Genomic DNA, 27,858 nt, shown 5'->3' with positions numbered 1-27,858 from the left:
GGCAGATGGAATGGGGGCAGTGGCATCGCACACGCATTGTGGCTGCCCGTGGGGGTGGTCAGCCTTTGATGGTGCCAAACGCATCGCATTTACTAAGCAGTGCCCTTTCCTGGAACCCCTAGAGAAAGGGGTTTCCCAGCCAGCACCAAAACAGCAAAACACAGGAAACACATCATCAGTGTAGCCCTGAGTATTCTCATGGTCTAGGCCACCTGAGAGTAACCTTTCCATTTTCCCCAACTCATGGGCTTGACCCAGACTGCAGAAGATGGCACTCCCCTGTGCATGAGGTCTGGTTAAGTTGGTGCTGCAGATGAAGCCTGGGGAGGTGGGTGCATTTGGGGAGTGGGTGCCACAGATACAGCGATCAGGAGTAGTTCTCTGCAAGGAGTTCCCACCGAGGCTGATGGCCCAGATGCCCCCCTTACCATTCTAGAGCAGACGCTACTCACTCATGCTGGCGAGGCCCTTCAGGGTTCCTGCTCTCACCCAGTGCTGGGCAGGAGGGGGGTGCCCTGAAGCCCTGGGTGGCAAACACGTCCCTGCTTTTCTGCTTTCATGCCGCCTCCTGCCTCCTGGCCACTGGCTGGAAAAGCAGCTCTGCTCTCCTGCTCTCTCCGGTCCACAGCGCCCTCACTCTTCCGCTCTTAGCTCCCAGCTGGACTCACTGGGGGCCAGGAGCAAGGTGTGGGCTCGGTGGGCCCCCTCATATCTCATTCCCCACCCCCCTCCACATTTTTCACCTGTGTGGTTCGTGTTGCTTCCCGTGCCACGAGGACCCTGCCAACGCGGCCACTCTGCTTGTTCCCCCAGCTCAGTTCCTACCCCCGGTTACGAGAGGAGACAGAGCGAATCGTCACCACTTACATCCGGGAACGGGAGGGGAGAACCAAGGACCAGGTACTGGCCTTTTGTCTTCTTTATTGGGTATAATTTACATGCAGTAAATGTCAAGTGTACTGTTCCGTGCGTGCTGACAGCTGCATATGGCAAAGTAACCCTCACCTCAATCAAGATACGGAGCGGTTCTATCACCTCCTAAAATCCCTGTCCCTATGCCTCTTTGTAGTCAACCCCTCAAAAACCCACAGGCCAGACTGGATGTAGTAACTCACGCCTATAATCCAGCACTTAGGGAGCCTCAGGCAGGAGGATTGCTTGAGCCCAGGAGTTCGAGACCAACCTGGGCAACACAGCAAGACCTTGTCTCTACAAAAACATTAAAAAATTAGCCAGGCGTGGTGGCACATGCCTGTGGTCCCAGCTCCTTGGGAGGCTGAGGTGGGAGGATCCCTTGAGCCCAGAAGATCAAGGCTTCAGTAAGTTATGGTCGTGCCATTGCTCTCCAGCTTGGGAGAAAGAGCGAGACCCTGTCTCTTAAAAAAAAGAAGCAGCAAAGGAAATCCCCAGGCCCTGGCCACCACCAGTCCGCTCCCTATCCTGTAGTCTTTCCAGTGGACTCCACAGTGTGAGGCCCATTGACTCTTGACTCCCTTCCTGCCTCCCTTCTTCCCTCCCTCCCTCCCTCCCCGTCAGCGTCGTGCATTTGGGAGCCAAGCCTGTTGTTTGTTGTATCTGCAGTTTGCTGCCTTGATCACTAAGCAGTCTTCCAGGGAATGGATGGAGCACAGCATGGGCCTCCACTTGCCTGCTGGAGGGTGTTTGGGATGCTTTTTGTGGAGTGTGTGTGTGTGTGTGTGTGTGTGTGTGTGTGTGTGTTTTCGTTTTTTTTTTTTTTTTTTTTTTGAGACAGAGTTTTGCTCTGTCGTCCAGGCTAGGGTGCAGTGGCATGATCTCGACTCACTGCCACCTCCACTTCCCAGGTTCAAGCGATTCTCATGCCTCAGCCTCCCAAGTAGCCAGGACTACAGGCCTATGCCACTACACCCACCTAATTTTTGTATTTTTAGTAGAGACAGATTTTCACCATGTTGGCCAGGCTGGTCTTGAACTTCTGACCTCAGGCAATCTGCCCGCCTCAGCCTCCCAAAGTGCTGGGATTATAGGCATGAGCTACCACACCCAGCCTGCTTTTTCTGTTTCAGCATTTAACACTTTCTTGCAAAGGCTTGCAAGCACATACCCGAAGTCTCTGCCTCCCCTTGCAGCTGAGACTGTCACCCACTAAGCACTGGGCCATCCTTACACTCTTCTGCAGCCTCAGCTTCCCAAGTAGCTGGGATTACAGGAGTGAGCCATCACGCTTGGATAATTTTTGTATTTTTAGTAGAGATGGGATTTTGCCATGTTGGCCAGGCTGGTCTTGAACTCCCGACCTCAAGTGATCCGCCTGCCTCGGCCCCCCAAAGTGCTAGGATGACAGGTGTGAGCCGCCGCTTCCGGATCTGTTTTGAGTCACTTTCTCTCAGTTGTCCTCTGTGTTCTTTTTACAACTGTTTGTTGAAACCAGAGCTTAATTAAGCCCTTGCTTGTTGTGTCACTGGGTTTAAAATGGTCCTTCTCCGCTTGCCGTTGATGGGGATGAAATTGGCTCATTCGTCCTGCAGAGAGGCGCCCAGTTTTGATTTGGCCAATTGCTCCCTCAGGGCACCGGTGCGCCTATGCCTCAGAGCTGCTGTAGCGTGGAAATTGTACCAAAAGTCTGGAAGAGTCTGATTCTTTTTGTTGTTACTGTTAGTGAGAATGCTGCTGGCCCTTCCACAGCCCCTGGTGCTCACCTGCCATGCTCCCGGGCCGGATCTGAGAGCGCTGGGTTGAGGGGACTCAGGCCTTATTCAACCAGCCACGCTTGCTCCCACAGACGGAGCACCCTGGCATTTTCCAGCGGGCCGACAAGTCCGGGTGCCTTGCCCTACTTTATTTTCGGAAACTTGAAGGTGCAGTGAGGGGAAGTGACTGGCTCAGGGCCAGGGGAGTCCAGTGAGGAGCATCCGAGCCCCTCCTCCCCAGCAGCCTGGCCTGTTGTGAATGAGAGCCAAGCCAGTGAGCTGCCTGGATCCATGGTTCCCATAGACCAACTTCATCCTGGGCAAAGGACAAGAAACATGAGGGAGGGAGAGTTTCAGCAAGTGCAGTGGACTCGCAAGACCTGCTCTTTACCTGAGACTTTACCTTTCTAGCTTAAGTATGTGTGTGTGTGCATGTGTGCACACACGTGTGTGTTTTATTTTAGTGTTCATAGTTGGCCAAATTAGCTTCGCAGTTTTAATGCAGCACTTTGAACACACCAGGCGCTAAAGACTTTACAGGCCGGGCATGGTGGCTCACGCCTGTAATCCTAGCACTTTGGGAAACCAAGGTGGGTGGATTGCCTGAGCTCAGGAGTTCAAGACCAACCTGGGCAACATGGTGAAAACCCATCTCTACTAAAATACAAAAAATTAGCCGGGTGGTGCGGTGTGTGCCTGTAGTGCCAGCTACTCGGGAGGCTGAGGCAGGAGAATTGCTTGAACTCAGGAGGCGGAAGTTGCAGTGAGCCGAGATTGCGCCATTGCACTCCAGCCTGGGTGACACAACAAGACTCTGTCTCCGAAAAAGAAAAAGAGATTTTATAAGGCAGTGGCTTGCAGTGGCTCACACTTGTAATCCCAGCACTTTGGGAGGCCGAGGCAGGAGGATCACTTGAGCCTAGGAGTTCAGGACCAGTCTTGGCAACATAGTGAGACCCTGCCTCTACAAAAAAAAAAAAAAAAAAAAGGAAAATCAGCCAGGTGTGGTGGCACATGCCTGCGGCCCTAGCATCTTGGGAGGCTGAGGCAGGGGCGTTGCTTCAGCCCAGGCGTTTGAGGCTATGATTGTTCTACTGCACTCCAGCCTGGGAGACACAGTAAGTTCTTTTCTCAAAAAAAAAAAAAAAAAAAACCAGGCGCAGTGGCTCACGCTTGTAATCCCAGCACTTTGAGAGGCCAAGGCGGGCAGATCATGAGGTCAGGAGTTCGAGACCAGCCTGGCCAAGTCAGTGAAACCCTGTCTCTACCAATAATGCAACAATTAGCTGGGCGTGATGGCAGGCGCCTGTAATCCCAGTCACTTGGGAGGCTGAGGCAGGAGAATCGCTTGAACCCAGGAGGCAGAGGTTGCAGTGAGCCCAGATCATGCCACTACACTCCAGCTTGGGCGACAGAGTGAGTCTCGAAGGAAAAAAAAAAAAAAAGACTGCACATTATTAAACCCTTGGCAGTTGGGCCTCCTGTCACCCTATTCCACAGGTCAGTAACGTAAGGCCCAGGGTCACATGGCCAGTTAGTGGCTCAATCAGAACTCCAGACCTTGGGGACAGTGGCCCTGCCTGTGACTGGCCCATTGGGCTGCCTGGCTGTGCTCTGTTGTCCCAGGCTTTCTTGCCTGTGAGGGTGTGGGGAGTGCGACACCAGCCCCCTGTTCTCCTGTCTGGGAAGCCTCCCGGTTCGCACGCCTTCTCTGCTGGCAAGACCAGGAAATGCTCCTGTCACCACCCCCGCTTACCAGGCTTGGCCCTGTACTCACAGTGACCCCCGCTTTCCCCCAGATTCTTCTGCTGATCGACATTGAACAGTCCTACATCAACACGAACCACGAGGACTTCATCGGGTTTGCCAAGTAGGTACTTTTGGAGACAGTGGCTGGTCGGGCGGCACCAGTCCTTACTCTCAGATCCAAGGAGGTGATCGAGTTGGGATTCTCTGAGAGGGTGGGGGGTCACACAGTCTCTGTCGGGGGTCCTGGGGTGAAGGCAGAGCCACCTGAGAATATCTGGACACTCTCCTGGGCTGATAGTGGTCCACTGTCCCAAACCAACGCGCCTTCTGTGGGGCATCCCTGTGGTTAGTTTCGGGAGAGGGCAGTGCTATGGTCAGACCGGCAGGGAGGGGGCGAAGCCAGCCAGCTGCTGCACCCCCTCTCCCACAGGACTTGTCAGAGCCTTTAGCAACCAGTGGGCAGCTTTTCCCAGACTCTGCCCCTTCATGGACAGCATCTCATGGGCTCAGGGCTCCAGAAGCTGCTCTTTGGGAACTGCTGCCTGGGGTCTCCCTCGCTTCAAGGCGTACACTGTAGATTTAAACCAGAACTTTCCATGGCACCTAGATGAGGGCCCAGATCAGGGAGCTCTGATTTCAGCAGGATGTCGCTATCAGTGCTAGTGGTCTCAGGCATCACCCGCCGATTCCTTCAGTCCCCCTGCGCGCCTGGGCCTCACTCAGATGGTTGGGGAGGCTCACGCAGGCCTTCCTGCCTGAGGCGGGCTGGATGGTGCCGCTGGTATGCCCTCTCGCGAGGCCCTGTGACAGAGCAGTGGGCAAACCCACACCCAGCTCCCCACCCTCAGAGGAAGGCCCCATGCAGGGAACCAACAGAGACACAGGCCGTTACAGCGTAGTGTGCTGGGTGGGGCCATGCGGGGCCTGTCGAGGTCCAGAGGGCGGCTGTTGGGCCTTGCCTTGACGGGCCAGGCAGGCTTCCTAGGGGAGGGCCTCTAGAGCCAAATCTCAGGCTATGTAGTTACCGGATAGAACGTTTGTTGGTGCACCTGACAAAGCTGATTGAGGACCTGTTCTGTGCTGGGCACCAGGTAGGTGGGGAGAAAGGAGGAAGGCAAAGAAAGGAATGAGGGCCTCATCAGAACCCCTCCTAGAGATGAGCTGAGGGCCCTGACTGGGCCTCCCCTGCCTGTGGGAGGCAGCCCCCAGCCCTGTGCTCCCGGCTGACAGGTGTGTATGGGCTCACAGCGCTGGTCCCCATCTTTGGTTTGCTGCTGTTTTCCTCACCTTGATGTCTCTGCTTCTCACACTTCATCCACAGTTCCTTCTCACAATCTCTCCTGTTTTTCCTTTGACCACTCCACTCTTTCCTCTGGATTCCTGGGCCTTCCCACTTACCCCAGCTGTTACTATACTGAGCAGCTGGTGACCTGGTGGGTATTGCCTGCTGTGTGCCTTTGCCCTGGTGTGTGAACGGGTACGCCCTGGCCGGGTGGCCCCAGCCCTGGGTGGGACGTCCCTGGGGCCCGCTGAAGAGCTATGGGGTGCTGAAGAGCCAGGGCCAGCATTGGGCCTCCGGGCCAGGACCTTGACCGCACTAGCTGTAGCCCCTGCTGTTTCAGAGCCTGCAGGCTGGGGAGGTGGAGTCTTTAAGCAAAGTGTCACAAGGACGATGAGAGTAGGAAGAGAGGGTAGGGGATAGGCTGTGGGAAAGGGGAGCCAGGGATGTGGCCTGGAGAGATCTTCCAGAAGAAGTCAGGTGATGCAGGGGGCACCCCAGAGAATTGAACCTAGGGAAGGATGGCTACAAGACCAGGCAGGTGGAGGTAAGAGAGCCAGAGGCCAGGCCCTGTCATCAGGAGGGCCCTGCAGGTCCAGGGGAGGATTCTGGATTTTCCCCCAAGACACCAGGATGCTTCCGATTAGGTCCAGGCTCAGGAGAGGGGCCACCTTGTGGGCTGCTATTTGAGGGAGCCCTGGCAAGGGTGGGAGCCAGGAGGCCCTTAGGAAAAGCACCTCTGGGGCATCACTTGTCACCCAGCCATCACTGTGAAGGTTGGCTCAGCTCAGTGCCACCTCCTTCAGATGCTGCTGATCAAAATCCTTCTTGTGCTTGGATGTTCTGGACTTCCCATTACCCTCCAAATAAAATATTATAAACAGGGCCCAGGCCTGGCGCAGTGGCTCATGCCTGTAATCCCAGCACTTTGCAGGAGGCCAAGGTGGGTGGATCGCTGGAGCCCAGGAGTTTGAGACCAGCCTGGGCAACATGGTGAAACTCTGTCTCTAAAAAAATACAAAAATTAACTGGGCGTGATGGTGGTGCGTAATCTCAGCTACTCAGGAGGTTGAGGTGGGAGAATGACCTGAGCCTGGGAAGTCAAGGTAGTGAGTCATGATCACACCAGGGCTCTCCAGCCTGGGTGACAGAGTGAGACTCTGTCTCAAAAATGAATAATAAACAGCCCAGATGAGAAGCCCTATAATAAACTTATTGAATGTTGGGAATAACATTGGATAAAATTCTGCCTTTGTTCTTAGTTTTCCAGCCTTTTCTGATCTAGAAACAGAAGCCTACTTTCTCCCTTATCCTATAGCCAACTTACACTTTAAAACAAAACCCCCAAGGTAGTCAGGAAAGGAAAGTGACCAAGCTGATTTGCTTCTCCATATTGTTCTGCAAGTTTCAGCCAAAGCAATAAGAAAAGAAAATGTGATTGATAAGTTACAGGAGATGTACGTTGTTTGCAAGTGATCATATGATTGTCAGAGTGGAAAATATATTAGAACCGTAAGGTGGTGGAGTAGGTATCCACATATAAAATATAGTGAGTTTTGTCTATGCTGGCATGAACTAGCCAGGAGTATCTATTCCTAAGTGGATAAAGAAGAAAAAAGATCTGGGATTGTGGCTGCATAGGAACCTTATAGAAACACTCCCTGTCGACCTTGGATGTCCTCTAAATTTGGGTCAGGAGTCGTGCAAGATACGTGCCGTTTCATGGCCAGCAGCTGTCCCACACTCTGATGTCTAGGACTAGATGGCTCTGTGGTTAGAGCCACTTACAGGCTGGTGTTGGGATCAAATCATGAGAAGAGTAGGAAGAAGGGCCGGGCGCAGTGGCTCATGCCGGTAATCCCAGCACTTTGGGAGGTGGAGCTGGGTGGATCCCTTGAGTCTAGGAATTTAAGACCAGCCTGGGCAACATAGCGAAACCTCATCTCTACGAAAAATCAAAAATTAGCTGAGCATGGTGGTGTGCACCTTTGGTTCCAGCTACCCGGGAGACTGAGGCAGGGGAGTTACTTGAGCCCGGGAGGTCAAGGCTACAGTGAGCTGTGATTGCGCCACTGCACTCATCTTAGGCAACACCTTCTCACAATTCCTCTTAGAAACTCCGGGATCCTAGTGACATCTGGAAGTAACCAACACTTTAGTAAGTCGGCTGAGCTGAGGGCCTAAGAAGCCTCAATCGAACCAGATACATTTTCTTGTTCTGTGTGCCCAGGCCGTTGCCCTTGTGCAGCTCCTTGTGTGCAGGGGGCTTCTCTCTGCCTCTGCCTCTGCCTGCTCACTTGGTCCCCAGGGAGAGAATGGCCACATGCGCCTCTTGCCCTTCTTCCCCCTCAGCATCCTGTCCACATGAACCCTGTCTGTTCTTTGATTTCAGTGCCCAGCAGAGGAGCACGCAGCTGAACAAGAAGAGAGCCATCCCCAATCAGGTAGCACACCCCTCTGCAGCCTGCCACTCTACCCTGGGGGGTGGGAGGACACTAAATGACAGCCCAGCCCCAGGGATGGAGCTCAGCCTGTGGAAAGCGCCCCCACAGCCTCAGTACCAGGCCATCTGCTCTCTCGGCCTCTGGAGGGCACTTAGGAATAGACACTTCTGGGAGATGGTCTAAGAGCCGACACTCTGGAAGGGCCTAGTGGGCACATTTTACCCACCCAAAAGACCGTATGTGCCATCCAAGGCCAGGGTTAGAACTTGACTCTTGGCTGGGCATGGTAGTTCACGCCTGTAATGCCAGCATGTTGGGAGGCCGAGGTGGGAGGATCACTTGAGGCTAGGAGTTTGAGACCAGCCTGGGCAACACAGAAAGACCCTGTCTCTACAAATAATATTTAAAAATGAGCTGGGTGTGGTGGCTCATGCCTATCACCCCAGCTACTTAGGAGGCCAAGGCGGGAGGATCACTTGAGCCCAGCAGTTCATGACCATCCAGGGCAATACAATGCAACCTCGTCTTAAAAATTAATAATAGGCCGGGCACAATGGCTCACACCTGTAATTCCAGCACTTTAGGAGGCCGAGGCGGGTGGATTGCCTGAGCTCAGGAGTTTGAGACCAGCCTGGCTAACATGGCAAAAACCCATCTCTACTAAAAATACAAAAATTAGCTGGGCGTGGTGGCGGGCGCCTGTAGTCCCAGCTACTCAGGAGGATGAGGCAGGAGAATGGCGTGAACCCAGGAGGCAGAGCTTGCAGTGAGCCGAGATTGTGCCACTGCACTCCAGCCTGGAAAACAGAGTGAGATTCCATCTCAAAAAAAAAAAAAACAAAAAAAGAGTTAGAGACCAGCCTGGCCAACATGGTGAAATCCCATCTCTACTAAAATACAAAAAATTAGCCAGGCATGATGGTGGGTGCCTGTAATTCCAGCTACTGAGTAGACTGAGACAGGAGATTCACTTGAACCCAGGAGATGGTGGTTATGGTGAGCCGAGATCGCACCACTGCAATCTGGCCTGGGCGGCCGAGCGAGACTCCATCTCAAAAAAAGGAAAAAAAAGGAAACCCATAATCTTTGCAAAATTTCGCATATGTCCCTCCCTTCTCCCCACTGGGCGGGGTGGGGGCGGGGACTCCGCCGTGTACCTTGCACGATCATAGAGCCTACTGGAAGGAGGAACATAACCATTGCATGATTTATTTTTGCGCTTGCTGTAGGTAATACATATGTTGTTGCTTTTTTGTTTCTTGAGATGATAATGAATTAAATATTAACACCATGAATATGATTAATAGCATGTAATTTTTTTTCTTTTGCTGTTTTTTCCCCTGATCTTCTCTTCTCCTGTTTTTGTGCTTTTCCTGCTTTTTCTTTGTCCCCTTCACGTCCCTTCCATCTCTTTTCCTCTGCCTGCTCTTCCCTGATTCACCCACAACCCTAACTTTGCATATTCAAAGGGGGAGATCCTGGTAAGTACATGCCTAGTGTGGTAGCAAACGTTAGAGAATCTAGTGGTGATGGAGACCCCGCCCACCCCTTAACATTCCCTGTTCCCCATCCCCTCCAAATAACAAAAATACTAAAAATCAAGCTAATCTAGAAACCCCATGCCGCAGCCGGCGCTGGACTGCGCGTTGCCCTGGGTTTAAGTTGACTCACACAGGCACTAACTGAACCGCCACCCTTGAAGGCACACTCCTGCAGCCAGTTCCTGGCAGGTTTTCCTGGTTTCCTGTAGGTCAGGGATGGCAAATACTTACACACTGCCCCTGCCTCCCCTCATATCCCTGACTGTGGAAGATCTCGCTTAAGCCAGACCAGAATTCATTCTTGGCACTGCCCCTCCTCCTTCTCTCTCCTATGCAGATGTCACTCATGGATCAGAGCATATTTTTCCACATGGCAGAAATCTTCCCCTCTTGCGCCCATGGCAGACATGGCTAGTTGATACAGCATTCTTTGCCTTATGCCGCTCCTCTAGCACATGCCCATGGCAGACATTGCTAATCAATCCTGGCATTCTTTCCAAATAAACTTGCCAGCATTCCTGTTCTATAGCAGATGTGGCTAAGTTATCAAGGTATTGTTTTTTTCCCCATATGATACCCTCTTCTCTACGCATGGCAGGCATGACTAGTCAATCAGGAGCCCCTTTCCTAGATGCTGCCTCTTGTCCTCCGGATAAATTGATGAGACTCTTCTGTTGCACTTATCCCTTTCTCCTATCCTTTGCCTGTGACAGGCAACACTAATTGATCCTAGCACCGTTTCCTGCCACGCTCAGAATTCTCACCACAGTGCTCCAGGTATCTCGTACCAGTCGATTGACATGGCCCCCAAGATGAATCATATTTGCTGTCCGTCCCTGCTGTGGGTAACACCTCCTTCCTTTGTGCACAGCCCTCAGCTGGGGCTCAGTGTGGGGCGTGAGATGGGCGTGAGACCCAGTCCAGCCCAGCCCAGTGGGAAGCAGCCTGCTACTCATTTCTGAGAGCTGAGCCCAGTTCAAGGAGCTTGCCTCTAGGCAGCTGGCCTCAGCCCGGCTCTCACACTTGGACAGCACAGTCTGGGCCTCCAGTCCTAGCAGGGGCTCACTTTTGCTGGACATTCTCCCACTGCCAGCCACCAAGGCACTGGTCATCCCTGCCACTGCCCTCTAGCAGAGATCTTCTGGCAATCCCAGGGTCTTTCTTGTAGCTGAGCCAATCTTATGCCAGGGCCTTGCTGCTCCCAGGGCCTGGGTGGTGCAGATACGGCCATGGGTGGGGTCAGTGACGGGAGGAATCAGTTGGCCTTGGGCTTGTGGTTTTCAGGTTCCTCACGTATTTCCCCCAGTCCCCTTGAATTTGACAGGCCAAGGCCAGGAACCTGCTTCTCCCTTGCACCCCAAGAGGTTAGGTGTTCCTCTTTTCCTACCAGAGGCCACATAGCCCAGCCCTGTCATGAGTGTGGCCGTGGCCTCTGGGTCTCCCAGCTGTGGTTTCCATCTCTACCCAGGAGACTCGGGGCAGGACCCTCACCCAGGAAAGAGGCTGGAGCAGCCTGCCAGGGGATCCCTGCTCTGCCACCCCCTGCCTGCCCTGCCGCCCATGCCGCCCCACGTGCCTGCCTGCCTGTCACTGTGCACCCCAGCCCGCGACGGCCTGCAGCCTCTTCTGTCTCTCCCACCCCCACTTCCTTCTAAGCCCAGTCCCATTGGGATGTGTCCCTTGGATGCAAACCTGACTTTCTGCTGAGGCCTGGCCCTTCCCTTTTCTCTGGGTCACAAGTTGTGGATGGCTGACGGTGCCTGTGTTCGCCACCCACAGCTTGCAGCTCCCTGGGGTGGGATTTTGTCTCTGAACCCATGCGGAGAAGGGCACCTCAGGGCTTCTGCCAGACCTCCTGCCCCGAGGCTCGGTGTGCCATCCCCAGCATGGCCCCGATCAGTGCCCTGGCCCTGTGGCCATGTACCCCAAAGCGTAGCATGGGCCCTGTCCTCCAGCTCTGAGCAACACTAAGCCCGGCTGGAGGCAGGAGATCCAGGCCACCGAGGGGTGCGCGGGCACATCCCTCTCCTTGGGATCCGGGCCAGGCCTAGGAGTATGGAGGCCTCACCTTTCTCTGGGGGAGCGCTGACAGCCTATCTCCCTGTTTTCCCTCACCTGGTTGTCATTCAGTCACGGAACCAGGGCCTACTAAGCACTCGTTCTGTGCCCAGCCCTGGACTGAGACAAGGCAGTGCACCCACCCCGCTCCCCCGGGTGAATGGCGGCATTCCCAGAATGCCAGGCCTGATGCTAACACCAGGACCTCCTGGGCAGACCAGGAAGAGCTCATCACTGCACTCCCAGAGGGGATGCTGTGACCTCACAGGGGCTGCTGGCCTCAGCCCCCTCACCCACCACCAGGCAGCCTGTGAATGGCCAGATGGCAGGGGTCACTGCCTGCTCCAAACAACTGTGAGAGTCCTGTCTGCTCATCCCACGGAGGGAGAAGTCCGTACCCTTGGCCTTAACAAGGGGCACCCGGTGGCATCTCATGCTGTCCCCAGCCTGGGCAGTGACTTCTGCATGGTCCAGGGGTCCCTGGGTACTCTTTAGCCACCTCTGTCTTCATGGCCACCTGGGGCTTAGCACTCACATCCAGCCACCAAGGAGCCACCGGAACTGTGGGCTGGTGGCCCTGTTCAGAATGACAGGCCTGGGGTGGGTCGGGGTAGTCCGTGTGAAGCCCCTCCAGAGGACTGCCCCTGACTAAGACAGCATCTGGGCCCCAGACGGATTCCTGGAGACCCCATCTCTGGCACTCCTGTCGTGCCATGCCCTGCCATGCCCTGCCCCAGGGGGCGCACGCTAGCCCTTCGCAGCTGTCCGTGGCCATGCTCAGCCCACCCTTTGTAGCTTGGCCAAGTCTGTCAGTGCCTGGGTCCCAGGCCGCCCTGTGCGTGCCTCTGTATGCTTCCCGCAGTTCCCAGGGCCCCTGTCCTGAGCGGGGTGGGGAGCTCTGGCCCACACATGCCTCCAGCGGCCAGGGAGCGTGGGAGCACAGCCCCCAGGCTGCCTGCCGTTAGCTGTCAGGTGAGTCCCTGAACAGGCCTGGGTTCTGACCCCCACTCAGATGACACCTACAGCCACACGATCCCCATCCATGGGGTCTCCCAGCCCAGAACCCTGATGTGTCAGTAAAAAGGACGACCACCATGCTTGCAGCCAGCTTGGGACATGAGCCGCACTCCTTCAGTGTGCTTGGAGAGGGCCCCTGGGCTCACACCTTTGACCCTAGCCCTCTGTGTGGATGCCACCCTTGGAAGCTTATCTCACGCAAACAAGTGCAGTTCCTCAGATGTCACATTTCATTTGCCACAACCCCACACACAAGCCCCAGGGACGACTCCTGTGGACCCCTTTCCGTCAGGCCTCCGTGACTCTGTCCCCCATCAGCTCCTGACCCAGTGAATCTGCCCACCTGCCCAGGTGGCACCCCATGTTGGTTTCCAGCTGGACATGCTTGGCACAGGGTGGAACTGGGTTTCCTGGGCTTCGGGGCTGGAGGTGTCTATCGCAGTCCCCGGCTTCCCACTGACCTGTGGGCGTGGCTGCTGCGCTGGGGGATGGCTGGGGCGCGGAGCGAGGTTCTCCGCTAAGCTGCGCGCTTCCCCCCAGGTGATCCGCAGGGGCTGGTTGACCATCAACAACATCAGCCTGATGAAGGGGGGCTCCAAGGAGTACTGGTTTGTGCTGACTGCAGAGTCGCTGTCCTGGTACAAGGATGAGGAGGTGAGTGGCAGGTGGGAGCAGGGCTGCTGGGGGACGTGGGGCAGCCAGGGAAGAGCGGGTGGGCGCTCCCTCTGGGCAGAATTCATTCAGTCACTGTGCCACTTGGCCCCAGAGTCACCACTAGGACCATAACCTGCCGCGCACAGTGGCTCCTGCTTACAATCCCAGCACTTTGGGAGGCCAAGGCAGGCGGATCACGAGGTCAGGAGTTTGAGATCAGCCTGACCAACATGATGAAACCCTGTCTCTACTAAAAATACAAAAATTAGCCAGGAGTGGTGGCACGTGCCTGTAATCGCAGCTACTCAGGAGGCTGAGGCAGGAGAATCGCTTGAACCCAGGAGGCAGAGGTTGCAGTGAGCCGAGATTGTGCCATTGCACTCTAGCCTGGGCAACAGAGCGAGACTCTGTCTCAAGCAAGCAAGCAAGCAAACAAACAAACAAAACACAACCATAACCCAGGGCTGGAGAGCAGCCACCGTGTGCCAAAAGACTCACATTATAGCTGGCCCCCATGGGGCCAGCTCCTAGAGTGCAAAAGGGAGATGGCGGGTAACAGAGTCACTGGCAGGCTAGAAATAGGCCCTGGCCTCCAGTGCCACTGTGACTGCCCCGTGCTCAAGAGAAGAGACCATGCCTAAGGGTCAGGGGCTCAGGCATGAAACCAGCCTCCAGGGGCTCCATCACTTACAGGCTCAGTCAGGCCCTTTGCCTCTCTGGGCCTCGGTTTTTCTATCTGCGAAGTGGGCTAGAATGGTCCCTGCCCACTGTGCGGTGCTTGGCCACAGTGTGCAGAACGATCCCCACATGCTCGTCATTATGGGAAGGAAGTGGAGAGGCCCCTGGGTGATGGTGACTGCAGGGAGCAGTGTTGAGTGCTGAGTCATGAGAGGGACTCGTTCACTGCGAGTGAGGGGGCAGGCCTCGAGCAAGGACACTGCTGACCGGCCCCTGCTCTCCACGCTGACCCAGCATCCCTCCTGATTGTCCTGTGTAAAAAAAGATACATAATGTTTGACATATTTATGGGGTCCCTGTGATGTTTTATTAGGTGCACAGAGCATGTAGTGCTCACGGCAGGCTGTTTGTGGTGACTGTCACTTTGGAATTCCTCATTTCCCTGTGTTCAGAACAGTTCAGGTCCTCTCTTCTAACTACTATGAAATAATACAAGGCTGGGCACGGTGCCTCAGGCCTATAATCCCAGCACTTTGGGAGGCCGAGGTGGGAGGATGGCCTGAGTTCAGGCGTTCAAGACCAGTTTGAGCAACATAGCATTACCCTGTCTCTTAAAACTAAAAAAAAATTAGCTGGGCATGGTGGCGAATTCTTGTAGTCCCAGCTACCCAAGAGACTGAAGTGGGAGGGTCAGTCACTTGAGCCCAGGAGATGGAGGCTGTAGTGAGCTGTGATCGCACCACTGCACTCCAGCCTGGGTGACAGAGTGAGAGACTCCGTCTCAAAAAAAAAAAAAAAAAAAAAAAAAAAGGCTGGGCGTGGTGGCTCACGCCTTTAATCCCAGCACTTTGGGAGGCCAAGGCGGGTGGATTACCTGAGGTCAGGAGTTCGAGACCAGCCTGACCAACATGGAGAAACCCCATCTCTACTAAAAATACAAAATTAGCCTGGCGTGGTGGCGCATACCAGTAATCCCAGCTACTTGGGAAGCTGAGGTGGGAGAATCGCTTGAACCCGGGAGGCACAGGTTGCGGTGAGCCGAGATTGTGTTATTGCACTCCAGCCTGGGCAACAAGAATGAAACTCTATCTCAAAAAAAAACAAAACAAAACACCAGACAATTGTTAACTATAGTCTTAACTGCGGTCACCCTACTCTGCTGTTGAACAATAGAAGTTAATGCCTTTTCTCCAACTGTATGTTTGTACCCATTAGCCCACCTCTCTTTACCCCTTACCTATCCCTACCTTTCCCAGCCTCTAGTATTTATCCTTCTACTCTCCACCTCTGTGAGATCCCCTCTTCTACCTTTTTTTTTTACCTCCCACATATGAATGACAACATGCAAGATTTGTCTTTTTGTGCCTGGCTTATTTCACTTCACATAATGGCTTCCAGTTCCATTCATGCGGCTGCAAATGACAGGATCTCATTCTTTTTTATGGCTCTGATCAACCCATTTCTTGCTTAATTCTCCTGACGTAACCATGGCTTAGTGGCCTGGAAGGGAAGCCACTTCTGTGTGACAGCTTGTTGCTACTCTGATGAGGTCCAGGTTGGCTTTCAAGAGTCCCTGGCAAAGGGAGCTGTGTTTCTCTCAGTGTCCCGGTTGCTCCGGGAGAAGACTGCAGGCTGTCCTGTGAGCCATGGCTGTGTTACGTGGGCAGTGGATTTGCGTCTGTAATAGAGGCCCAAAACGAAGGCACTTAAAGAGATGAAGTCTCTTTCTTGCTCACGTCTCAGTGAGCTTGGTGATCCTGTGCTGCGAGGCTGTCCAGGGCCTGGCTCTGCCTCTCCTGTTGCCACCTTAACACAGGGCTCCCTTCATAGTTTAAAATGGCTGCCCCATGCCCATCACCATGTAGCTTCTAGCAGCCCGAAGAAGGGAAAGAAGGGCCTCTGTGTGTGGGAACTGTGAGTCCGGCTAATAGTTCTAGCACTTTCTAAGAAGGAAGTGGATATTGGTTGTTTCTGAGCATGACAGCTGGGGCTTGACACCCAGAATTCACCAGGATATCGATTGAGTGGCATCAACCCTTCGTGTCTCGTCTCCCCACAGGACTGTGGCCTGTCCCCTCTGGACTGCAGGAGCCAGTGGGGGAGTTCTGATACTTGAGCCCAGCACTGTGCTTGGCTCACCGCATGTGTCCCAGGTTTTGTCCTGGTGGCTACCAGTATCAAGTCCTCCCAGCTCCTCTCTGTAGGAGGGAACCTACCCACCTACCCCTAGTTCACAGAGGAGGAGCTGGAGGCTGTGTCAGGTGCAGGGCCAGCTGGCCAGTCCCTATGGTCCCTGGGATGGCACAGCCACCAGCTCAGTCCAGGCAACCTCAGTGGAGAGGCTGGGGTTGCCTGAGGCCCCTGGAGCCACCCTGCCTGGCTGTCTTCCCCTTGGGTTTGAGGGAATGCCCTTTGGGAGTACCCCCGACTGGGGGCTTGCTGGCAGCCACCTCAGCCCCAGGACAGGCAGGACTTGGCTTGGAAGTTCCAGGCTTAGAGAGAAGGCAGGTTGGAGGGCCCCGGCTGGCCCCAGGAAGGAGCAAAGAGAGGAGGGCCTCGTGGCTGTGAACCCCTGCTCTGTGCTGGGCTCATTGGCTAAGAGCCCACTGAGGCCACACCTGAGGAGAACCCTGCTCCCCGTGAGGAAACCCTCACGCTTGCCATTTGGGTGGCTCTGTGGTCACCCCCGTCTAAGGCTCTGAGCAGTGACTTGCCCCACGTCGGGGAGTGGGGGAGGGTCCCCTCTGGGGTGGACGCTTCTCCAGTGCACGTCTGCAGGCCCATGCTCCCTGACCTGAGGGACACCCCAGCCCGACATCCAGACACCTCCGCCACAGCCCAGGCCTGATGTCCCCTTGACCGAGGGCACTGGGGTGAAAGGGTCATCCCACTCCACACGAGGCCAGACGCTCATCTCTGGAATGTTCCTGAAGCCTCAGGAGCCCTGAGGCCTCTGCGGGACTCTGGGGTGCTATTTCTTAACCCAGGGTGGTGGAGTCTGCTGAGCCACCATGCAAGCATTTCTGGGGTCCCTGTGGAACCTTCCAGAACCTCAGATCCAGCGAACCTCATGGGGTTGGGATGTGGGAGGAGTGTGGGGCCAGGCGTGGTCTGCAGTCTTCTCCCTGCCTCACGCTCCTCTAGGAACTCACATGTCCGGATCGGATGGCTCCTCAAAATGGCCGGGGTGGGGTGGGGTGCCCTTCGCTTTCCTCCCCTCTTTCCGCCTTGCAGTCAAAAAGCAGCCTGCGCTGTGGTGTGTGGGCTGTCGGGCCGGCTGAGAGCTGGTCCCCTGCCTTTCAGCTTAGGGCTGTGGGGACCTTCCAGGGTCCCCTGGGTGGGAGTGCCAGGCCTGGGGCGGCGAGCCCTGGAGGAGCCTCTGGGCCTGAACCTTACCCTGCCGGCTCTCTGCCTGGCAGCACTGCAAGTCTAGTTTTCAGATCTCTTCTCTCACATGAGGGGCCCTTCGTGTTTTCCTCACATCTCAGGGTTGAAAGCCAGAGCCCCCGACCCTCCTGTGGAGCCCCAGATTGGAGTCTGGAGCAGCGGTGTGAGAAGGGCCGGGCACCGGCCGTAATGAGAAACAGCCGACCTGTGAAAGGGGCCCTGTGTGCGCCCCAGACACAAAGCAGGCTCTAGTCAGGAGGGGGTAGCCATGGAACCTGTCCCCTACCACCACCCAAGTTAGGATCCCAGCAGGGACCCTTGGAGTCACACATGTGGCAGCCACCCCTGAGGATCAGGCCACCCTCTTAGATGCCTCAGTGGGACGCAAGACATCGGTATCTCTTTATTTAAAGATTAAACGAGAAGATGTTTATAGCCATGGGGTGGGGATGGCGGACTGATAGGGCCAGGGCCCCCAACCCCTCGGCCGGCCTCAGGGCTCCCTGTGCCTTTCCCCAGCACCTCTTCTCCCACCCAGGCCCTCGAATCTTCTATGTCAGGCTTCGCCGCAGTGGGAAACGGGGTGGTGGAAAATGACACTCACCTGCCGGCGAGTTTGGGGGGCCTGTCTCGACGCGCCGCTCACCCAAGCCCAGCCTAACCAATGTGCAGACTACTGTACACGTTGAGAGCCTCCTGAACAGGTAGTCTGAACACTGGGTTGGCGAGGCCGGCTGTCCATCCCGCAGCACCCCCCAGGCAGACGCCGGATCCACCAGGCCAGGCCGCGCCTGAGCACCTCTGAGCAGCCAGGGAAACCACAACTCCTCCCGAGACGATCCGCTCTGTCCCTTCTGACGTGGCAAGGCTGGGGCCGGCTTGCATCTGGAGAAAGTTCTGGGTTTTCAGGAAATCCTAAAGAGTGGGGGAGGCGGAGGCAGGAGGCAGGGTTTGGGATCGTGGCTTCTGGGCTCAGGAGAAAGTCTGACTCTCTGGGGGTCGGGGGTGGGGAGGAGGGGCGCACACATGCCTGTGTGTGTGTGTGTGCGCGCGAGTGTGCGTGCCGGCAGCCCCAGGAAGGCGGCCACTGCTTTCTGGGCAGAATCGCACTGTAAACAGTTCCAGATGTGGCGTTAGCTGGAATGGCCTGTGACTCAGTTACTTGGCCCTGCTGGACGGAAGCTTCCGGCCGCATGACACGATAGAGTCAGGGCAGCAAAGGCCCTTGGGCAAACGTCCGGGCGGGGGGCAGGGCTTCTGCAGAGCCCCCTCTCCTGGCCCCTTGTAAAGCCCCCAAAACTCTTCCCCGAGAGGCAGGAGGGACTCAGGCCCTGTGTTACCCAGCCTTGCCTGGGATGGGGGGTACAGGCCTTCTTCAACACCCTCCCTCCCTTGGGTCTGCAGCGGTGTCCCTCCCTCCATGGCCACCGGGCCGCTCTTCTATGCTCTGCTCCCTCCACAGCCACTGGGCCCCTCTTCCTATGCTCTGCCCTGCTTCTTCCTTGCCTAGAAGGCTAATTCTGGAGCCACTCACAAGAGCAACCAAAGAAAATCCCGAGTGCTCATGGGCACCAGCTCTGCAGCGGGCACCGAGCTCCTCCGTCCTCCTTGGACAGATGAGGAAACCAAGGTGCAGATGGGGGGATGGTGGAAGTGGCTTGCCTAAGGGCACACGGCCAGGAAAGGGCAGGGCTGGCATCACCTCAACCATGCTGAGCTCCTAACGCCTTGAGACTGAGCCCATGTGCCAAGCCCACTGCTTCATCCTGGCTCCCCTTGCAGAGTCCTGACACTCCCAGCCGGCCCCCACTTGCCAGGGAGCCCCAGCTGCCTTCTCCACAGTCACTGTGGCTGCTCTTAAACTTGGAGGCGGCATGCAGGTTAGGCTTTGTGCTGGGGCAGCACAGTGAGGGGACATGAGAGGAGTTTCCAGAGATGGCCCAGGGAGAAGAAAGGCCAGGGGCACTGTGGAGAGGACTGGGCTTTGGGTCACAGGGACCTGGCCTCTGAAGTCCTGCTGTGGCTTGCACTGCCTGCTATGTGGCCTTGGGCAGCCAGCTTCCCTTTCTGAGCTGGGAGGGATCCGTGAACTGAGATGAAGCAGTGCATGGCATGGGTCCCCAAGAGCTGCTGCTGTGGCGGGTGGGCACACATGTCACTGGGTGAGCGTGGGGCTCCAGGGTGCCATCCCCAGCTCCGTGACTGGCCAGCCCCTTGCCCCTGGCTGAGGGGCCCAGCTCCTCTGAGCTGCCCCCTAGCATTTTGGGCAGCCATGCCCGGTACTTGTTTGGTGCTTCCTGAACAGGGCCAACCTTTGAAAGCAAGTGATAGGGCCAGGTGCAGTGGCGCACACCTGTAATCCCAGCACTTCGAGAGGCTCGCTTGAACCCAGGAGTTTAAGACCAGCCTGGGCAACATAGTGAGACCCCATCTCTATTAAAATAATGATAATGATAATAATAAAAAAAGGGACTAAGACTTCTGCAGCACCTGGCCCAGGTGTCAGCTATCCAGCCCTGAGATGTCCTAAAGCGGCAAGGTTGAAATCTCAGCCCTGCTCCTCTCTGCCTCAGTCTTCACCTCTGTAAAATGGCATCACAGAGGTAACTCACTCCTACGCTCGTTTCAAAGATGGAGCCCAGATAAAAGTTCCACTCACTCCACGCAAGGCGAGGGGTGGTTGTGTTGTGCATGCAGTCAGCCACATGTCAGCAGTGAACTCAACAGGAGAAACTGAGTCAGTCCAGTGGCAGTCAGCCATCTAGGTCAATAAGCACAGGCAGTCAGGCACCTAGGTCAGCAAGCGCAGAATACGTGATGTGTTGTGTGAGGGGAAAGGAGGGTGGAAGTGGGGAAGGTATGGGTGGAGTTAGGGCAAGAGGGAGCCATGCAGGTGTCTGGATCAGGCAGTGGCCTGGGTCGTCCAAAGGCCCTGGGGTAGGAACCCACCTGGGATACTCAGGGAGCATCATGGAGGGCAGCGTGGCTGGGACAGAGTGACGGACGGGGAGGGGCTGGCAGATGGGCTCATCCACAGCAGCGACCAGCAGCATTGAGAAGCCCCTAGGGCTGGTGGTGGCGCACGCTGCACGCTCTGGCCTGGGGCATCCTGAGTTGTCACGTGGACAGCACAGGGTGACTCTTTTCCGTCCACCCTCAGGAGAAAGAGAAGAAGTACATGCTGCCTCTGGACAACCTCAAGATACGTGACGTGGAGAAGGGCTTCATGTCCAACAAGCACGTGTTCGCCATCTTCAACACGGAGCAGAGGTGAGGGCCCCAGGGTCCCGGGGAGGGCTCGGGGTGAAGACCAACGGCCTCATTCACACTCCACAGCCTTCACTGAGCACCTGGCTGTCAGCAGCCCCTGCCCTTGGGACCGACCTTCTAGAAAGGGAGTCGGGTGAGAAACAGCAAATGCCAGGGATGCTTCCGGTGCTGGGTCAGAGGTGACCTCTCTGGGCAGAGACCAAGTCAGGATGAAGGCAGGGTCCAAGTCAGGTGGAAACATGGGAGAGTTCTGAGCACAGGGTAACCAAGACCTGGCTCAGGTGCTCGCAGGCGCCCTCTGGTGGCTGAGAGGGAAACAGTATGAGAGGGTGGGAGACCGGGGACCAGGGCAAAGGCCACTGCCTCGTCCAAGTGGGCGATGATGGGGCCACACCCCATAGGGAAGAAGGGTGCAGATTCTGGGTAGAAGAGTCAGGCAGAGCCCTGGTGGGCATGGATATGAGAGAGAAAGGCACCGATGGTGACCCTGAGTACCTGGGCCTGAGCTCCTGCACTGCCCCGGCTGCTGCCATTGGCCGAGGTGGGGAAGGCAGCGGCAGGGTAGACCTGGAGACAGCCAAGAGCTCCGTTTAGTCCAATCCAAGGGAGAGGGCGCATCAGGCAGGCACCTGGATAGATCGAGGAGTGTGACGTCCAGGAACGAGCTCCAGTCTGGAATGTGAACTGGGCAGTCACCATTGTGTAGACAGTATTTCAAGGGATGAAACCAGATGAGCTCCCAGGAGACTGAAGCTGGAGAATGGGAGGCCCCAGGAAGCTCACAGTACATCTGTCCCATGAAGCAGTGGCTGGAGACTTTAGCAGGGACACTGCTCTCAGGAAGAGACCCGGCTGGCGGGAGGGCTCCTCCCATGCTCAACACAATCGCGCTCATCCAGGAAGCAGGGCCCACCTGAGTCAGGGCTTAGCTGTCAGCAAAGGCCCGGTGGTACCCTGAGACCCGCAGGCAGGCACTGACATCCTCCCTGCTGGCCCCAGCACCTCCTTGCCTACTGCTAGGCTACACCCACCAACTCCAGCTGAGTCTCCTGGTTCCCTCCTGCTTTGCTCTGGCTGGCCTAAAGCTCTGAGACCCATTTGTCCACTAGCTGGCCCTGAAAACCTTCATAGCTCTTCTAGGCTTGCCCCTGGCCGTATGGCACCTGGCAGCTGTCCCAGGTCCCTGAGCCGTGTGCCTCCTCTACAGGGAGGGTGACGATATTACCTGATACATCTTTTAAGAGCAGGTTCAGGAAACCCAGAGTAATAGCTGCAAAAACAAGATAGATGGTTGATGGGTTTTTATGTAAATCGAGTCCAGACTTTAGTATCCCAGGCAAAGTGGAGCAGCTCCACAGGGATCGGGATCCAGGCCCTGCATGTTCCTCAGGATTCCACCTGGTGTGCAGAACCCGAGCTCTGCGGTAGGACAGTCCTGCCACGAAATCCTGATTCTTTTTTTTTTTGAAACAGAGTTTCGCTCTTGTTGCCCAGGCTGGAGTGCAATGGTCAATCTCAGCTCACCGCAACCTCTGCCTCCTGGGTTCAAGCGATTGTCCTGCCTCAGCCTCCCGGGTAGCTGGGATTACAGGCATCCACCACCATGCCTGGATAATTTTTTATTTTTAGTAGAGACAGAGTTCTCCATATTGGTCAAGCTGGTCTCAAACTCCCGACCTCAAGTGATCCACCCACCTCGGCCTCCCAAAGTGCTGGGATGACAGGCATGAGCCACCATGCCTGGCCCAAAACCCTGACTTCTACTTCTTTGCCCAAAATGGCTGCCCAGGCTCCGGCCATTGTGATGATGTTCCAGGCAGCAGCAGAAAGGAAGACAGGAGGAGTTACAAGGGCATGCCTCTCCCCTCACAACCCCATCCAGAGGTCGTTCAGGGCAGCCACTTGCTGACCACAAACCCAAGTCTCACTTAAAGGCTTTGGGGGCAGCTTGGCTGTCTCAACCACACCTGCATGTGGGACAGGAAAACATGCGTGGCATGTGGCACGGGGCCTGGCCTATAGACCACCATCTGCAAGCATTGTTTAGCATCCATTCCATTTATCTCCCAGCTTTGAGACCCTGGGTCTTTTTTTTTTTTTTTTTTGAGATGGAGTTTTGCTCTGTCACCCCCAGGCTGGAGTGCAGTGGCGTGATCTCAGCTCATTGCAGCCTCCACCTCCCATGCTTAAGTGATCCTCCCACTTCAGCCTCCCAAGTAGCTGGGACTACAGGTGCACGCCACCATGCCCAGCTAATTTTTGTATTTTCTGTAGATATGGGGATCTTTCTGTGTTGCTCAGGCTGGTCTCCAGCTCCTGAGCTCAAGCAATCCCCCTGTCTCAGCCTCCCAAAGTGCAAGAATTACAGGTGTGAGCCACCATGCCTAACCTTTACAAAAATTTTTTTGTTTTGTTTTGACACGAAGTCTCACTCTGTCACCCAGGCTGGAGACGGTGGCACAATCTCGGCTCACTACAACCTCTACCTCCCAGGTTTAAGTGATTCTTCTGCCTCAGCCTCCCGAGCAGCTGGGACTACAGGAATGCGTCACCACTCCCGGCTAATTTTTTTTATTTTAGTATTGACGGGGTTTCACTATGTTGGCCAGGCTGGTCTCAAACTTCTGACCTCAGTTGATCCTCCTGCCTCGGCCTCCCAAAGTGTTGGGATTACAGGCGTGAGCCCCTGTGCCCGGCCAAAATTTTTTTTAAAAAAACTCACAGCCGGGCGAGGTGGTTCATGCCTGTAATCCCAGCACTTTGGGAGGCCGAGGTAGGCAAAACACCTGAGGTCAGGAATTCGAGACCAGCCTGATCAACATGGAGAAACCCTGTCTCTACTAAAAATATAAAAATTAGCCAGGTGTGGTGGCACATGCCTGTAATCCCAGGTACTTGGGAGGCTGAGGCAGGAGAATCCCTTGAACCTGAAAGGTGGAGGTTGCGGTGTGCCAAGATTGCACCATTGCACTCCAGCCTGGGCCACAAGAGTGAAACTCCATCTCAATAATAATAATAATAATAATAAATTTCTGGTGGACAGTGCTGCTCTGGGCTTTCCTGAAAATGTCCCAGTGGGAGCTTCCCAGCTACAGTGGGTGTCAAGGGTCACATGCCTACTTCTGGGGGCCCAGGAAAAGAGAAGAGTCAGCTAATCCAACAGAAATAAAGAAACACAGACACCTGCCGAGCTAGTGCACAGTGATCTTCTGCGTAGGCATCACTCACCATGCCTGGGTTGGGTTTGGGTTCCTGATCAGTCAGAAAGACCCCTAGAGCCCACTCCTCCCGGTGGTCTGCCAGACCCGTGGCAGGGTCAAGCCTGCTCCTCTCCCTCCCCCCGCAGAAACGTCTACAAGGACCTGCGGCAGATCGAGCTGGCCTGTGACTCCCAGGAGGACGTGGACAGCTGGAAGGCCTCGTTCCTCCGAGCCGGCGTCTACCCTGAGAAGGACCAGGTGAGGAGCCGCCCTGCGCAGCGGCGGCCCAGCGGCCCCCACCTGGGAGAGGAAGCAGAGCTGGCTTTCCCCAGGACAGGTCATTTTCAGGCCATGTTAGCCAGGAGTCTCTGAAATCATGTAGCAGATGCCCACTTGAGCAAGCAAAGGAGAACTTGAAGATACTTTGTCATCAGGGCCCAGAATGTTCCCTCACGGAAGCCAGTGTCCAGGGCACGCAGGGGATGGGGTACCGCCTTCTTTGTTCTCCTCTCTTTTCCCCTCCATCCTGAGGTGGAGTGAACATGGCCACCCTTGGCCCCAATATTAAAATGTCTTGCCGGGCGCGCTGGATGGGTCGCGCCTGTAATCCCAGCACTTTGGAAGGCTGAGGCAGGCAGATCATTTGAGCTCAGGAGTTCGAGACCAGCCTGGCCAACATGGTGAAACCCCGTCTCTACTAAAACTACAAAAAGTAGCCGGGCATGGTGGCACATGCCTGTAATTCTAGTTACTCGGGAGGCTGAGTCAGGAGATCGCTTAAACCTGGAGGTGGAGGTTGCATTGAGCTGAGATCATGCTATTGCACTCCAGCCTGGGCGACAGAGCGAGACTCCATCTCAAAAATAAAATAAAATGTCCTAAGGTTGGGTGTGATGGCTCACACCTGTAATCCCAACACTTTGGGAAGCGATGCGGGCAGATCCTTTGAACCCAGGAGTTTGAGAACAGCCTGGGCAATGTTGCAAAACCCTGTCTCTCCAAAAAATACAAACATACGCAGGCGTCGTGGCGCACCCCTGTAATCCCATCTACTCCAGGGGGCTGAGGTGGGAGGATCACTTGAGCTGTACCCAGGAGGTTGAGGCTGCGGTGAGCCGTGTTTGTGCCACTGCACTGCAGCCTGGGTGACATAGCAAGACCGTGTCAAAAAGAACAAAAAACAAAAAACGATGTTCCAATGCCCAGGTGAGGGGATCCACCCCAGCATCAGCCAGTGTCACCCCATTGTTTGGGCAGCTCTGGCCCGGGGCAGGCAGGCCTACCTGGTACCAGTGGGGCTGTCAGGGGCCAGCCTGGGGTCAGTTATTGGTGGGACAATAGGGCAGATGGTTTCCAGAGAACCAGGACTTGCCTCAGGCCACAGTCACCCCTCAGCACCTCCCCTCCCGCTCGCAGGCAGAAAACGAGGATGGGGCCCAGGAGAACACCTTCTCCATGGACCCCCAACTGGAGCGGCAGGTGGAGACCATTCGCAACCTGGTGGACTCGTACGTGGCCATTATCAACAAGTCCATCCGCGACCTCATGCCAAAGACCATCATGCACCTCATGATCAACAATGTGAGTGGAGAACTAAAAATGAGAAGGAGGCAGCTGAGTGCGGTGGCTCAGGCCTGTAATCCCAGCACTTTGGGAGGCCAAGGCGGGCGGATCACTTGAGGTCAGGAGTTCAAGACCAGCCTGGCGAAAATGGTGAAACCCCACCTCTACTAAAAATACAAAAACGAGGCCGGGCGCGGTAGGTCACGCCTGTCATCCCAGCACTTTGGGAGGCTGAGGCGGGCGGATCATGAGGTCAGGAGATCGAGACCATCCTGGCTAACACGGTAAAAGCCCGTCTCTACTAAAAATACAAAAAAAAATTAGCTGGGCGTGGTGGCAGGTGCCTGTGGTCCCAGCTACTTGGGAGGCTGAGGCAGGAGAATGGCATGAACCCGGGAGGCAGAGGTTGCAGTGAGCTGAGATCGCGCCACTGCACTCCAGCCTGGGCGACAGAGCGAGACTCCATCTTAAAAAAAAAAAAAAAAGATATAACAGGATTATTCTGCCAAGGTTAAGGAAATAAATAAATAAGCTAAAACAGGAGAAAAGATATCAATAGAAGAGGCAAGATACTAGAAGTAAGTTGAATAAGAATCTCATAATCAGCCTGGGCCACATGGTGAAACCCCATCTCTACAAAAATTACAAAAATTAGCCAAGCATGGTGTCACGCACCTGTGGTCCCAGCTACTCGGGAGGCTGAGGCAGGAGAATTGCAAAAACGTCTGGGGGTGGCCCCGCCCTGTGGGAGACGTTTTTCCAGCAATCACTGTGGGTTCTGGGTTGGGGTGATGTGCAAGCCTGACCCTCCCCAACCCCTGCCCACAGACGAAGGCCTTCATCCACCACGAGCTTCTGGCCTACCTATACTCCTCAGCGGACCAGAGCAGCCTCATGGAGGAGTCGGCCGACCAGGCGCAGCGGCGGGACGACATGCTGCGCATGTACCATGCCCTCAAGGAGGCGCTCAACATCATCGGCGACATCAGCACCAGCACCGTGTCCACGCCCGTACCCCCGCCCGTCGACGACACCTGGCTCCAGAGCGCCAGCAGCCACAGGTCCGGAATCCTGGTTCCCCTGCCCTCAAGCATTCAGCCCGCAGGTTCCTGGCCTTCCTGTGTGTCCTGCAGGGTCCTGGCAGGAAACAGGACGCAACCCAAGGGTGGGCAGGAGAAGGGGTGGCACCCAGGGCTGGGCACTGTGGGAGCTGCTGCCCTGCTGCGGCCGGAGGAGGGAGAGAAAGGGTATGGGGGCCAGCCAGCCCCGCAGCTCTAGGGCAGGACCTTGTGAATGAATACCCTGCCTGCCTCTGCGGGTGCCTTCCGTCGGCACAGCCCAAATGGAAGCCGGGGTAAGAGGCTGGAGGGGCAGCAGCCGCAGGAGAGAGACGAGCCTCCTCAATCACAGAGTACTGCAGATGGGAGGCTCTGGAGGGGCAAACGCAAGGCGTGGCCAGAGCTGCCGCCGCCCCTGAGTTGTCCATTGAGGCTGTCGGGCAGGGAACCTCAGAGGGGGCCGCCCTGCAGAGCCCTTGGGGAACCATGGCGTTCCCTAGGGGGAGGACATCGTACCCAGGCCTGCAGGCAGCAGGTGCTGAGGCCCAGGAGGGAACCTGGGTGTCTGGACAGGGCTTGCAGGTTCCACGGCCCCTGGAGGCATTAGGGCTTGATCTGGAGGACTCTGGAAGTGTCTTTGTCTGTGAGGGTGGATCCCAGGCCCAAGACCTGAGGGGGCCCTGTGAGTGCGAAGTGTCTGGCCGTGTGGGGGCTGTGGGGATGAGGTCAGAGGGCAACCAGAGTCCTTGGGGGCCGAGGGCAAGGGAAGGTGGGACTAGCGCTCAGGTTGGGGTGGGAGGATCCCACTGCACCTGCACTGTCCCCCCCAGCCAGCCCCCACCTCGAGTTCTGGCAGCCACAGTGGCATGGCGGGGGCTCCTACTCCATCTGTATCTGTAGCTCACAGCCTCTCCTTCCTCACAGCCCCACTCCACAGCGCCGACCGGTGTCCAGCATACACCCCCCCGGCCGGCCCCCAGCGGTGAGGGGCTCCACTCCAGGGCCCCCCCTGATTCCTGTGCCCGTGGGGGCAGCAGCCTCCTTCTCGGCGCCCCCAATCCCATCCCGGCCTGGACCCCAGAGTGTGTTTGCCAACAATGACCTCTTCCCAGCCCCACCTCAGATCCCATCTCGGCCTGTTCGGATCCCCCCAGGGATCCCCCCAGGAGTACCCAGGTAAGGCTGACCCTCTGCCCTCCACCCCAACTGCCTGCACCCTGGGGTCTCTCCTGTCTTACTTCCTCCAAGTGAGCTCTCACCACGTGCCCAGCTGCTGGAGTGGAGGAATCGC

The 27,858-nt window shown here is 56.0% G+C and overlaps 1 protein-coding gene across 13 annotated transcripts in view; it reads left to right on the top strand.

Annotated features, from left to right (window-relative positions):
- Positions 1 to 27,858, top strand: part of DNM2 (dynamin 2) — a 105,887-nt gene that overhangs the window by 76,640 nt on the left and 1,389 nt on the right. For 4 of the 13 annotated variants that reach the window (XM_009193488.3, XM_003914899.2, XM_009193487.1 and 1 more), the window contains exons 11-20: positions 814 to 900; positions 4,469 to 4,539; positions 8,090 to 8,141; positions 9,611 to 9,622; positions 13,298 to 13,411; positions 20,637 to 20,746; positions 24,093 to 24,204; positions 25,363 to 25,527; positions 26,338 to 26,570; positions 27,492 to 27,743. In XM_009193488.3, the coding sequence (XP_009191752.1) occupies positions 814 to 900; positions 4,469 to 4,539; positions 8,090 to 8,141; positions 9,611 to 9,622; positions 13,298 to 13,411; positions 20,637 to 20,746; positions 24,093 to 24,204; positions 25,363 to 25,527; positions 26,338 to 26,570; positions 27,492 to 27,743 (1,208 nt within the window). Of the gene's footprint in view, positions 1 to 813; positions 901 to 4,468; positions 4,540 to 5,821; positions 5,852 to 8,089; positions 8,142 to 9,610; positions 9,623 to 13,297; positions 13,412 to 20,636; positions 20,747 to 24,092; positions 24,205 to 25,362; positions 25,528 to 26,337; positions 26,571 to 27,491; positions 27,744 to 27,858 lie in introns of all 13 variants that reach the window. The other 9 variants (XM_009193484.3, XM_017952192.2, XM_009193485.3 and 6 more) reach the window with 5 other exon arrangements.

This window comes from Papio anubis, chromosome 20 (assembly GCF_008728515.1).
Source record: "Papio anubis isolate 15944 chromosome 20, Panubis1.0, whole genome shotgun sequence".
NCBI lineage: Eukaryota > Metazoa > Chordata > Mammalia > Primates > Cercopithecidae > Papio > Papio anubis.
Note: the sequence above shows the minus strand (reverse complement) of the source record. Positions and strands in the feature narration are given on the sequence as shown.